General features: G+C 33.3%; 1 protein-coding gene across 3 annotated transcripts; it reads left to right on the top strand.

Moving 5' to 3' along the window:
* Positions 1 to 1,233: 1,233 nt before the first annotated feature.
* On the top strand, positions 1,234 to 13,046 carry LOC104905661 (uncharacterized). Of its 3 annotated transcripts, XM_057392528.1 has the most exons (13): positions 1,239 to 1,748; positions 2,091 to 2,148; positions 2,266 to 2,373; positions 3,083 to 3,220; positions 4,218 to 4,287; positions 4,376 to 4,431; positions 6,135 to 6,260; positions 8,013 to 8,152; positions 11,500 to 11,572; positions 11,659 to 11,733; positions 12,184 to 12,270; positions 12,563 to 12,611; positions 12,761 to 13,046. In XM_057392528.1, the coding sequence occupies exons 1-12, from the start codon at positions 1,618 to 1,620 to the stop codon at positions 12,566 to 12,568; spliced, it is 1,068 nt and encodes a 355-aa protein (XP_057248511.1). In that variant the 5' UTR covers positions 1,239 to 1,617; the 3' UTR covers positions 12,569 to 12,611; positions 12,761 to 13,046. The 3 variants fall into 3 exon arrangements, with proteins under 3 accessions (XP_048501834.1, XP_019107762.1, XP_057248511.1); XM_048645877.2 differs by lacking the exon at positions 12,563 to 12,611 and having other exon boundaries at positions 1,234 to 1,748; XM_019252217.3 differs by lacking the exons at positions 12,563 to 12,611; positions 12,761 to 13,046 and having other exon boundaries at positions 1,237 to 1,748; positions 12,184 to 12,552.
* Positions 13,047 to 14,676: the final 1,630 nt, after the last annotated feature.

Raw genomic sequence — 14,676 nt, 5'->3', positions numbered from 1 at the left:
TCCATTAAACTTCTATTTCTCTCTCCTCTATTAAACCCCTTTTACAAAACATGATTAGGAATTGAAATACAAACTTTAAATTCCAGATTTCAATTCCATTATTTGAAATGAAATAAAAGTTTCCAAACACTACCTTAATAAATTTAAATTACCATATATATTAAATAATTTTTCTTCTTCCTACTTGCCATATATATTGAACAATTTACCAAAGGAATTGAATTTGAAATTTCAATCAAATATTAAACTAAGGAGAATGATTTTCTCTTCTTACATATGTGAAAAACTTTGATAAAAAACTAAATTGAGAATATAACTTGATTGACACAACTAGAAGAGAAAACAAAAACTTGAATTTCATATAACTAATTATACTGATGATAGTTTAGAGTCTGATACACCATTAATGAATTAAAATTACCATATGTATATATAGTAAGCCTAAATATTGATTATTATTCGGTAATATATAAACCAACCACTTCCACTTTATTAATATTCAAAGATTGAAACTAATACACAAAATTTTCTACTTTTTTTACAAACAAACTTTCTTCTACCTTATTATTCCTTCTCTCAATATTGTATTTGAGTAATGATAAACAAATAACTAAAAAAACCGACGAAACATTGATTTAAGAAAAACATATTAAAAAATTAAAAATAAATGTTTGTTCGAATAAATTTTTTTTGTAATACTGATGAATAACTAATTACGAAAAAAAACATTAATATGACATGCACGTATATCTTAAAAAAATGCTAGTACCAACTATCACTAGTGTGTGCTAAATAATCCTTACTCTTTTATTTGCTCACAGCAAGTCGAGCAATGATATTCCCATACCGGGTATGTGCCAATACCATGACATTTATGTAATTTTGATGACAAAAGTAATATTAAAAAATTATAATTTTTTTTGTTTTTCTTAATTTTTTTTTGGGATTTGTTAGTTGAAATCTTATATCATATCCTAACAATATCTTATCATATCAGTTAGCTATTAAATTATATCTAAGCTAAATCTAATCATATCAAGTACTCTGGTATGGGAAAAGTTTCTCTATATCAAATATGGGAGTATACTTTCTCCAGCAAGTCAGCAATACCAACTGTTGAATAATTTTGATAGTAGTATATCAAAAGGCCCTAATCTTTTGGGTTATATTGAACTACCTGAACTAAACAAAAATTATAAGAGGAAACTTTAAAGCACAGGGCCTCAGCCTCACACCCTTTATTTTACGACTCCAATTTTAACAGTCTTTGATTCTCATTTGTCAAATGGTCACAGGCTCATTGGGGGAAAGAAAAGTCAAGAATCATTAAAACTTGTAAATGGGGATCCAACATTAAATTTTGGCAATCGAGAAGAAATAGAAAAGTAGGATGGATTTTGCTGGTGCAAGTTGAACGTGAAGATTCAGACGACCAACTGACAAAGTGACAACTGCCCCCACCCCCTTTTTCTCTCTCTCTCTCTCCTCTCATATATCATTCATCATTTGATTAACACTCCAAAATTGGGATTAATCATGACAATCAAATGAAAAACAACGGCATCAATTTATTACACACAAACTCTTTCTCTCTCCTCTTTCCCTCTGTAGATTCAGATGGATTCTCTCTCCTCTTATTGGATCTTCATCGTTTTTCTTGCTTGCTTGCCATTTTTCTCACCTGTGGATGCTCGAACTGACCGTAATTCCATCATCACTCCCATCAATCGTGATCTCTATCATTCCAGGTACTTTTCATAATTCCATGAAATTGGGGGAGTTTTAGTGGGAGATTGAATTTTGTAACCTTAATTTTTCTGGGTTTTGTTCCAATTTTTGTGGGTGTTTTTTTTTTTTTTTTTTTTTTTAAGCTTGATTGCAAGAAATGGAGATAATTTTGGTGGAAAATTTAATATTGTAACCTCAATTTTTGTGGGTTTTACTCCAATTTTTGTGGGTGTCGATTATTTTGAACTTGATTGCAAGAAATGGAGACGCTTTAGTGGGAAATTAAACATTGTAATCTTAATTTTATTGGGTTTTGTTTCAATATTGTCGGTTAGATTTATATTAAATTAATTTGTTTTTAGTGTTGATTTGATGGAAGAGATTGAGGCATTGGTCCATCGTCATCCAAACAAGCTAAATGTGAGTTATTTCTTTTTAGATTCTTGCAAAAAAAAATTGGTATGAATTAATTTATTTCACTTTCAGTGTACTGTTTGAAAGTAGGCATCAATGTTTAGTTGTTGTACTATGTGACAGATAGAAACAATTGAATCTGAAAACAGAGGATATCAAGCACAGGTAGCTGTCGTTACTTACTGCAGGGATAGAAAGGAAGATGACAAGTCAAAGTTTAGGATTCTTCTTGTAAGTTCCTAAATTTTTTATTTTTTTATTAATTTTTTTCTGGCTTTTATTGACTAATAATGTTGAAGTAATTACTGCTTAAAGTATTAAAAGTATGATGATAAAGAATATGCATATAAGTATGTAATATGTTGTGCCATTTAATAACGGGAATGCTTATGTTGAATAAAAGTTTTTAAAGATAAGTCTTAAATATTGCTTGTGTGGTATGTATACTTATAACTTATCTATAGTGTTTTATTGATGTTCATTTTATTGAACATTATTTATTGATAATTTTATTGATGAGCATGAGTTGAGAGGCTTTTCAGCAAGCAACACTTTATCTGTAGTTGTAGATGAATAAGTCATTGATATAATTCAATTTGAATTTCATTTTCTGAACCTTAATAATTAGATCCATTGATGAACCATGTTGTGAGAGCACAAAGCATGATGCTCCTAGGTGCTCTCAATATTTTGCGCATCGCTCGGTAGATTAAAGTAATTTTGACTGGAATCAATATGTCTGCTGGATTTTTTCAATGAGGATTTTGTAGCATAAACCAGCAAAAAATGACTTTGAAAACAGGATCTGAATGTGGTCTGGAGTGAAGTCTGTACCATATAGTAGTCATTGCTATCAAATTCCAATTTGGACATTAGTGGTTAGATTTGTCTCAGATTGGTGATTGGTGCTGTTTTTGACAGATGATTCCTTGTGTTCCAGACTTTTGGGCAGCATGGGAGAGAGCTCATTACATCTGAGCTTGCCTTGCGAATCCTTTCAATATTGAGTGAAGAAGAATTTCTGCCCAAAATGGATCGAAAGTCCTTGAACAACACACTCGACAAGCTTATTGTTAAGGTAATTATTTTCTTTATAAACTTTCAAGTTACTCCAGTCATTAAAATTATTGAATGTGAAGGGAACGGTGATTGTGATCTTAGTAATTAAGTCAAGTTTACTCTGTGGAATATAATATGGATGTTTAGATGAGGCAATGATCAATGATTTTCTGCAAAGTGAACCAAGATATGGGCTGATAAGTTGGTGTTCATCCACTCTAATAGTTATCTCCTATTTTGCAACCAACTACAAACAAGGACCACATAGGAATTGGGACATCGAACTAGAGAGTTCATATTTGGATGATTCAACAGTTAGATTAGAGGACATGAGGTGGGAAGAGGAGGAAGGAAACACAACAATGCCAACTGCACCTAAGAGGCAACAATATGCAGATTGAGTTTTTTTTCTTAATTTTTCATTTACTATCACGAGTTAGAGTACTTTAAATTTAAGTCTTTAGTTTAACTTTTAATCTTGTATCTGTATTCTGAAATTTTTAGGATGTAATCAGATTATCAGAAATTGGAAATCAAGATTTTGGATTTTTTTCTTATTGCATTTTAATTTCAGTTTCTAAATCTATTGAAAAAAATCAGTTAAAAATGACCCAACGTTCCCGATTCACCCAAGGTAGCGTTTCCCGTACCACGTTTCGCATCGACTCTCGTTCCTTGTATTATTTGTTTTGGGCTTAATATACTTCCATTGTGGGTGAGCTTCAGCTTGATATCTTGATGAGGCTACTTTGAAAAAAGCTACTTTGAAGGTTTACCAAATTATCCTCATTGTTGGGTGAGCTTCAGCTCCTATTGCCACTGGGCTGAGTGCTGACCTGACTTTTATCACCTGAATATTTAGTTCATGTACACTGTCTATACAGGTCAAGCTTCCAGATTTTAGGGACTAAAGAAATGCATTTATTGGGATATTTGACCTCCCCGTTTCAGATTTTAGGTTATTATCTACGGAAGCCTGGAGAGATCTCTAATATATCTGATTATGTCTCTATTAGGTTGTGCCTATGGAAAATATTAATGGTCGTAAACGAGTGGAGGATGGAGATCTTTGTGAAAGGAGAAATGGTATGTACACAGTTTTGTGGGCCTTTTCATGCAATATACTCTGATGTTTATGTTGTATTTCTTAATCTTGTTGTTGTTTCATTGACAGGAAGAGGAGTTGATCTGAACCGCAACTGGAGTGTAGATTGGGGAAAAAAGGAAAAGGTTTGTATCTCTCTAATCTCTATTTGCGCTAATTCATTGCTTGCTTATTTTTATGAAGATAGAAAGACGACAACCTTAGCCTGTGTAACTGTGTTTAGTGGGGTCTGTCAGTGTTATAGAGAGATGTGATATTAACTTAATTTTTGGTTCTCCAGTTATTGCCCAATTAAACCATCCAGAATCTAGACATACATTTTACTTCTCTATTTGGCGTGCCACTTCTCTTGCATGCTACAGATCATCATTTCCATTCCACTTCTTAGCTTGTCTGACTTCTCTTTACTATGTGTGTGCATAACTAGGTTAGGATGACAGTTCATTAGTTTTATGTGAAAGGAGATTGCAAATATTCTGGCCTACAATTTTGCATTTCTTTGAGGGGAAAGATTGGCGACTATAGTGAAGGTAAAGTGCAGTACATGAGGGAAACAATATTATTTGAATTAATACCCCAAAAAGATTTCACCCTGTTCACTGTTGTATATAGGATGATCAATTAGACTCTGGGGATTTTTTTCTCTTATTTTAGAAGGGGTTTGCTCATATTGTGTGTATTGATGATGCTATTTGCATTGCTTGTGAGATTCTCATTGATTCATCTCTACACGAGTGAAATTGATGCTTATTGTGAGATCTTGGTGTTCATTGGCTGCTATGTGATAGCATAGGTCAATCATGAGGAAGGTAGTTTGGTATTTTGGATCGGGAGTGTGTTGTAAATATGGGACGTTAGAGCACCCATTTGTTTTGGAGGGATGCGTTCCTCTTCTTAATTTGGAGCAGCGTCAATTGTGTGGTTGACTGGTTGAATGTGGCATGTATTGGCTGTTTCTGGAGGTGGTAGTATGTGCAAGTGGGAGTCTATTGGATGATCTCTTGGATGAATGTGAAGTCAATAGTCCATTCAGGAGGCTAGAGGCGAGGTTTTAGTCCTTGTGATTTTAGTTGCAATTGAATTGTTGAAATAACCTTCCTGAATCTAAGGGGGACAAATTTGAAGATCGGGTTTTTACAAAGTAGAAAGAACCGTAATCTAGGGATGAGTAGTTCTTACAAGGCTCATGTATGCCTCGATAATATGCAAGTATTTGTTGCTTGTACATCTCTTGCCTCTTGGTTTAATGTACGTGAGTTTCGTAAATTCTTTTGAGTGTTATTTATTCTCTTCTACTGACAATTAAATCTACCAAGTGAGTATCTAGGTAGGCAAATTGGCCCATAATTTCCCAAGGCATTGTGACATAAAAGATGATGTATATCAGTACAGCCCATTTGGTAAAAATTATCCTTCCAATATCTATGTCAGTAAGGTTATAGTTCATTGATGTAGACAGTAAAAAGATAAATCATTAAGAAGTGGCCCTTTTTACTCTCTCTGTGCTATTCCTTTCCTTTCTTTAGTTAGCCTCTTTAATTCTGGGTCAGTCACGTGTGGAGTTCTATTGAGGGTTCCCAGATACCTTTTAAACGTTTCCAAGTTGATAGGATTTCATATCTGGACCGTCTTGAAGGAAAATCTATTTCTTTCTGAAATGGCCTGATCACTTTTCAGTGAACAGATCAGCTGAAAACACCCTCGAATTCCCTTGATTTGGATTGTTGCTAACTTGCTATGCTATGTGGTAGGACTACCTCTGTATCACTGGACAACGTGAGATTTTTCTCTGACAATTTATCCTCGTGCTGTTGGTCCTCCATGACAGGATTATGATCCTTATGAAGAAAATCCTGGAAGTGCTCCTTTTAGCGAGCCTGAGAGCCAAATAATGCGGAAACTTGCCTTGTCATTTGAGCCACATTTATGGGTTAATGTGCACTCTGGAATGCAGGTAATGAAATGTTTATACCATATACTTTGTGTTTGCAATAAACTTTGGTGAACTGACCTAGCTTGACAATTAACTACTGTAAGGGTCACTGGCTGGTTAGGCCCCCTAATTCCCTTCCTCTGCTTCAACCATACAACTTGAGATTTCGGAGTGTATCTGTTAGTATTGAAGATGTCAGCCTAGTGATTTCATAGTTTCCATGACGTGCCTTCTTGTTGTCTGAGTTTGGGTTCAATCCTATTTGCCTTATGGTGCTTTTGAGTGCTATTATCTGCACACTCTTCTTTCCAATATCCCTGTTCAGAGAGAGAGATAAGCTATGAAGAATTGAGGGGTGCCAACATCATTGCCTGCCCTTTTTCCTTTTTGTCATTTCTTCATGTCTAATGTTCCTCTAACATTTGTTATACGAAAGGCAGAATATGAGCTCCCCTCCCTTGGTTATAAAATTCTTACTCTGACCTTGGAAGAATACTAGGTTTTGGTTGAGTTGAAGATGGTACTCCTCTTATTGGTAAGAAAACCACAAGTCCATACAATGTGGTACTTTGATCGACAAAGTGTTGAATAATAATTTCCATGTCCATTTGTTGAGCTATACATTTGTATGGTTACTATTGGATCCATTATTTCATTCGCTTCCAGCTTTTAGGTTTGCCATAGGTTGATCATATTTTGATATCTGCTGCATCTGCTCAAAGGTTTTAAGAATGAATTGCCCGTTTGGTATGGTAAAATTTGTGGTAACTAATAATGTATTATATTGTAGATTTTATAAGAAAAAAATCAAGTCAATGTCCGTGGTAATTGGAGTTTATTCCTGAACATGTCTTTTTGTTCATACATTTGTATTATCATTCATTATCAATTTTGATGGGGTATTGAGTGGAAATGGAAAATTTTGAAGGACATCACATGTTTGTGGATGAGATTTCGTTACTATGGGTATGAATATGGGATTTTCCATAAAACTTGCATATTTCATTGTCATTACCGCCTTCTAGTACGCCCTACCAAACAGGCCATAAGAGTAATCTCTGTGCTGCTGCTGCCAGTCCCTGAATGGGATATAGATATTAGTCGGCCATGGGAGCCTGGGAGAGGCAAATATTATGAGCACATTCTTTCTGAGACTTATAGGAGATCTTAGGATTTGATTTACCAACCCTTAAATAGCTACAAGCAATTGTACCATGATGTATCTATTTCCACTCTAGCCTTTGTAATAAAATGATGTTGTGTAGTTTAGTTTATAACAAATGCCAATGACATTTTATTCCAGAGAGTTCCATCATGACCTTTACTACTACATTTTAGTAACCGTTGCTAAGTAAGAAATACAATATGTGGATATGCTGTTATGAAACACATGGAAGACCATTGTTATAATCTATGCACCATACATAGTACATACCATACTAGTTTTATGTAAGATAAAACACTATACTTTGGGAACTAGTTATTTTTGTTACAATGTGGTATAATGTCAACTTAATAATTTTTATTGATATATATTTTATAGTATTAATTGTCAAATGTGTGTCTTTCAGACCGTCAAAGTCAAACTGTGTAAACTTACATGGACACAGGGAATATATCTATTCAATCATCTTCCGGACAGATTGTGTATTGTTGCATATCATTGTATTTTTTGTTTAAATTGCTATTGTATATCTCCCTTTTGATGGCCCCTTATCATACATCTCTGCCGCAGTGATGTTTGATTTGCATTCTTCCCTCTCTGTTTCTCAGGCTTTATTCATGCCATATGACCACAGAAATACTACCCCAGATGGAGCATCTTCAGCTAAAATGAAAGCCTTGGTCAATGATTTAAACTATCGGCACTTCCAAGGTCGCTGCATGACTGGTTCTGGGGGAGGCTCTGTTGGGTTAGTTTATCAAACTAAAGCTAAAAAATACTTTTACCGATTTTATTTCAGCACTTATAAAGTGCTTTATGCACATTGTTTATTTTTCTGAAACGAGTGAAAAATGTGTTGAACGCAAAGCCGCTTCATTTTGGGCAGTTATGCAGAACCATGAGCTCATAAATAGTTCTGGTTTCCTATTCATAAGTGTCTGGACTCTGTGATGTACAAGCCTGAACATGATATTATGTAATATCAGTTGCGCTCCCCGACTATGTTATAGCTGCTCATCTCTATTATATAAGCCAAGGGGGAGCTATGGTGTCCCCCAATGAAATGTATTTTTTATCCTTAGCTAAATATATATATTTAATTGGATATTAAGATTTGTATAATTATATCCTGTCGTAATTTGAAGATGGGTCTAAAATTCCAATAATAAACTAGATAAGCATTAACAACGTAATTTGACATAATGAGAAAAATGGTTACTCAATAAAAAAAATTACAAATTTAATTTGATTACAAAACTTTACATCTAAATGTTTATCTCAATTTCTAAAAACTTTATAGATTACATTTGTTTGTATTTTTATAATTATATTTTGATGAAATTTATTAAGAATAGACCCAAACAATCGACGCAAGCATCACATGCATAGAAGACTAGTTCTTAAAAAAGAGGGAGGAAGAGAAAAATAAGAGTTTGCAAATTCCTATCATTGGTTTAGATGAATTTTTATCTGTGGATCTTTACCCAAATAGCACTATTAAGGGAGAGGCATTTCTCAAAATCACCCATTAATTCCTTGTGAAAACAAACCACCATTATGCTTCAAACTGCATACTCAGAGGCTAAAGCCGCCCCTCACCTTATTACCCAAATAAACATAAGTTAACAATTTTAACACTAAACCCTTTGATTGGACCTTCATTAAACGAGTCTTCAATCAACCTCAATCTCAGCAATTCCTCACTTCTCTCTCCTGTTAGTCTTCTGTAGATGGCCACTAGCACGACCACTTTTAGGGCTTCATCCACCAAAATAACACAAGAACCAGGATGTTATTTTTCTTCACACCAATTTTCACACCAATTTTATTATTATTATTATTATTATTATTATTACTATTACTATTATTATTATTATTATTATTATTATTATTACTATTACTATTATTATTATTATTATTATTATTATTATTATTTTTATTACTACTACTATTACTATTATTAGTATTAATATTAATATTAATATTAATTTTAATATAATTATTACAATTACTATTATTATTATTATTATTATTATTTTTATTATTATTATCATTATTATTATTATTATTATTATTATTATTATTATTATTATTATTATTATTATTATTATTATTATTATTATTATTATACTCCTATTACTATTGCTTTTACTACTATTATTATTACTATTATTATTAATATTGTCATTATTATTAGATACTTTATCATTAGAATTTAATAGTTTATTATTATTATTTAATAACTTATTATTATTTTATTTAATACTCCATCCATTTCCAAAAGTTCTGTCTAGTTTGACCAATTTTCTCTCACAAAAGATTCCAAATAGGAACAACAAAAGAAAACGTAGGAAATAAGTTATTATTATTAATAACTTACCATTATGAATTTATTATTAATTAAATAATATTTTGATATTATGTTATGTTATGTTATGTTAGATGAATTTTTATTTGTGGATATATACCCAAATACCAATATTAAGTGAGAGGCATATTCTCAAAACCACCCATTAATTCCTTATGAAAACAAACCACCATTATGCTTTGAACTGCCTACTCATAGGCCAAAGCCGCCCCTCACCTTATTACCCAGATAAACATAAATTAACTATTATTTAACACTAAACCCTTTGATTGAACCTTTATTAAACGAGTCTTCAATCAACCTCAATCTCAACAATTCTTCAGTTCTCTCTCCTGTTAGTCTTCTGTTCATGGCCACCAGCACGACCACCTTTTAGGGCTTCATCCACCAAATACAACACCTTAACTACGGGAGCCAACAGTCACAGACTCAAGAAAACTGAACCCAAATACACCCCTATCTCACCTCTGTTCCGGCCATGTGTGCTAACCAATCATGTCAACTTGCAACTTGGAGTGAATACTTGTAATCTTCAACACTACAATCATATGCTTCTTTGATGTGTTTCAATTGATATATGATTTTAACACGCTTCCTTGGTAATTGAGTATCAATTTGAGCTCCATTTTGTATGATTTGATATGGTTGGACTTGCTCTGTTCTTTTTTAATTTATTGTACACGTTAGGCATCTATGGCCTCAATTTAGCTATGGAAGACAAGTCCAATGATTATTTGACGCCCACACACAGTCGGGGAAGCAAGACAAGTGCTCCGAATAGAAAAAATTGAAGTCAGTAGAGAAAAGGGCACTACCTGGTAGGGTGATAAACGTCTCATGGGGCGGAAACCGCATGGTTTACCGAGCAAAGCCTCTAAATTGAGTGATAAATCGCTTACGCGCATGATCCGGTGGGTGAAGCGCCTGTCAAAACATCATCTTTAGTGTTTTTTCATACTTTTTTTTATCACTATATATTGTTTTTGAGGAATTTCGATAAAGGCATCTCCTTTTATCTAGCGGTTTTCGCCCGACCATGTGGTTCACGCAGTCAGGTGGTGCCCATTTCTCTATCCTGACTTCAAGTTTTATGTTTGGAGGACTTACCTTCCATAGCTAGATTGAGGCCTTATATGTGTAACCTGCACAATAAAGCACAAAAGATCGGTAGCAAGTCCAACTGTATCAAATTATACAAAATGGAGTTCAAAAGAGCTCAAGTTCTACTCAATTGCCAAGGTGGGGGGGGGGGGTAAAATCACATATTAACACATCATTCTTCAACCCACAAACAAAAATCAAATTGATGATCTTTGATTAATTTATATAAGAAGTAACTCTGAAGGTTTAAGGATTTATTTCTTTTGAGTTGTGCAGAACTGTTGGGGTTGAGCTTGATGGGACACTCCACAGTCATTTGATTGGAAAAGAGAGGGCTTCTCGGGTTTTTAATTACGTGAATTAGTTAGGGTCCTGTTTAATGATCATATGGATGATTAAGCATAATGGGTGGCTCTGAGTATACAATCAAAGACTTAACCCCATCACTTGGGGTTGGTATTTGGTTGAGGTTCCTTAATCTTTGAGGATGAACAGAGGGTTGAAGAAGAATAGCAGTTTAATTTTTTAAAAATCATATTCAATGAAATTGCTTATCCATAGCCTGCATTTCATGCACAAATCGCTGCATAAACATTCTTTTTAGCTTACCATCTTCTTTGTTCTAGGTATCTAGCACATGGCACTGCGACGGATTATATTTATGAGATTGCAAAAGTTCCCATGGCTTTCACTTTCGAGGTTTGTCAGATGCTGCTTGCTTTATGTAATTATTTGATTAACTTACCTTTTTGCAGCGGTCTTACAAGTTTAATGCACATTTGCAGATCTATGGAGATGAATCAGCTCCTTCAAAAGACTGCTTCAGAATGTTCAACCCAACAGATCTAACCACCTATAAGGTATGATGAGCTTTATTACATTTGTTTGTTTTATTGGTGGCCAGTGGGTCTGTGCGATCTTGTCGGGGCGGGTTTTACGAAGTCGAACCGGAACACAGACCAACCAGGCTGTGAGGGTCAGTTGGGCCACTTTGTTTTGCTGGCTTAAAATTATTCCGGTTAACTGGGCTGGCCTAGTTCGGGTCGGTCTGTGGCAGGCTAGTGGACTTGGAGTTTGAGGCATGACCTGTGGTTTGGTAGATCTATCCAACTTGCTGTGCCGCCATGCCGGTACTCTGAGTTGGTCTTGTTGAATTTACCCAGCCAGGCTCGGCCAGCCTAAACCAGCTCTCTGACTCTGATGAGTCTGATCCCTTTTATACTTTGTTTTCTGAATTGTTTTTCCTGGCCAGACTGCTTGCCTTGAGGTTTCCTAATATGCAAAGCTGAATAATTTTGTATTTATTGTAGAGAGTTCTTAATGACTGGTCTGCTGCGTTCTTCACAATTTTCAAGTTTGGACCACAACTGCTTGGCCTTGCTAAGTCGGAGGAATCAGTTAAGTGGATATCAATTGACGACTATTTAGATGGATACTTGATGAGTAGACGGAACAGATATGGAAAAAAAATGGAGGTTTTTGAGCTCGGAATGCAGGAGATACGATCATATTTCAGACTTTTTATGCTTTCTTGTGTGATTTTGATGTTTATGTTCTGTACTAGAATTTCAAAGAGCAAGCTTCAGAGGCCTATTGTTTCTGCCTTACCTCCCTGATTCAGTTTTATATCTCATTTTCGGTACCACATTATATTCCCATTAATTATGTATTCTTTCTCATGTGGTACAGAGTTAAATCACCAAATCTGGGTACCATTAGTTCCTTCTTCTCACTCCAGGTTATGTGCACTAATTTAGTGTTCCTTCTGTCCAGAAAAAAAAAAAAACTTTCTTTTTCTAAAAGAAAAAAGTTAAGCCATTAGAGAGGAGAAATATTATTGTAACTAGAATTAGTTCTGACATATTTATTCTTAATTCCTTATAACAGAAATTAGCAACCAGATGTCCAGATCAGCCAACGGTTATGTAAATCATTGAAGGTTTCTTGACATACTGAGTAACAACGTGATGGAATTACAGAGAAGCCCAAAAAGAAACTTATAATACTAATTTTAATGTATGGTTACATATAGAAGTACTAAAATAGTAATCCTCCATCGAGGTGATTGATTTCTCATGAGGTGTTAAATAAAGAAAAAAGAATTATAGTAGTAGCCACTCGCCTGCTTCTATATGTATTCTTTATCATATGATTATAAATTCTTTTTAAATGATTTTGAATTGTGAGTCTTGTGAAAGCATAATAACCTACCTTATAGTAGACCATTGTTTTGAAGTCTGTGCATTGCACGGGTTATTGTTTATATTTTTTTTTGCAAAATATTTTTGTTAACATTGTTGATTTTGTGTTGCTATAGAATGAGATTCTTCAACACCATTTTATTTACATATTTTCTCTATTCTTTTTCTATTGCAATAATCACCATTTTGAGTAGTTTTATCTATTTGAACCACTTTATTTTAGTAAAAAAATCAACTATAACTGACAATATTGCCTTTACTTTATGTTAATAAAATCATCATTTATTACTCATCAATTATCTCATAAAGTTGCGTTTACTTTATTAAGGGTCCTACATTTGTCAATTAAAGGGGTACCTTTATGCTAAACTATTCACATTTTTATTTCCTTAAAATTCATTCCCAAACCCATTCTTGCAGTAGAAAAAGAACGAATAAAGTATATTTTTAAATATTAAACTAAATATTGTAGTTAAGTCTATTATTAAATAGTATCCCGATGATTAGTATGACTAATATAGTTAACAAAATTTTAATATGAAGAACTCTCTAATGATACTTGAAGAAAGTAGAGGGTATTGATTTAATAGATGCATGACAGAAAAATTATAAAAAACATGAGTGTCAACCACAACTTCAACTTTTAATGGTACATAAACACTAGCACATATAGAATGAAAGATAGAAAAGTGAAAAAAACATCATAATGACGGTATGTATCTTAAATATATTTAACTAAATATAAAACTAACCTCTATTAATAATCGAAAATAATGTTTAAGAGAAAAATATACATCTTCATCCATCATGACCATATCAAAACTTATCAAACTCTCTCGTTGTTTATGATATGTGACCTCAAATAGTCTAGAAACGCGAACATTGATTTTTCAATTAGTTTAATAGAATCAAGTTCATGGAGAAAACAATAAAATCAGACATATGTATATATGTGAAAAAACAAACATGAACAATATACAATATATATTCTATCAATAAAATAATTAGTGATTGCATAATACCTTTGCAATGTCGTTGACAAACTTTCATGTGATTCATGGAACGACATTATGGTATGCTATAGGTTCAAAATTATAAATATGTATTTTTATCTTTATATAACTCAATTTTTAAAAGTATGATTTTCAAAGATATAATTGATACTGCCCCACATATAATACGCTATTTTTATAATTCTTTTTACATGTAATTAAAAAAAGAATAAAGAACGTTATTTTTCATCCAAATAAATAAGTTTTCATATTTTGTAAAACTATATTGTATATGAAACTTATTTCGAAACATATTTCGATCACTCTCTAATGGTAAAAAAAAATTATAATATTGCGAATTTGTAACAAAAGTTATACTTCCTCCGTTTCAAAATAGATGGTACATTGTGATTAAAACGGACTCCTAGGCAAAATTTCATATGTATGTTTAAGTAGTATAAAGGGAGGTAGATTAAATCTAGTGGTCCCATGTGAAAAGGAGGGAGAAAGAAAAAGTTGGGGACCACATGTTTTTTGCCCGCCAGCTTTGGGGAACAAAGGGGACCACTTTTTTTTTTCCCTCCATTTTTTTGGAAGTACATTAACCTTT

This window comes from Beta vulgaris, chromosome 1 (assembly GCF_026745355.1).
Source record: "Beta vulgaris subsp. vulgaris cultivar EL10 chromosome 1, EL10.2, whole genome shotgun sequence".
In the NCBI taxonomy this organism is placed as follows: Eukaryota; Viridiplantae; Streptophyta; class Magnoliopsida; order Caryophyllales; family Amaranthaceae; genus Beta; species Beta vulgaris.
The sequence above is the reverse complement of the archived record's forward strand: the minus strand, read 5'-3'. Positions and strand labels throughout refer to the sequence as shown.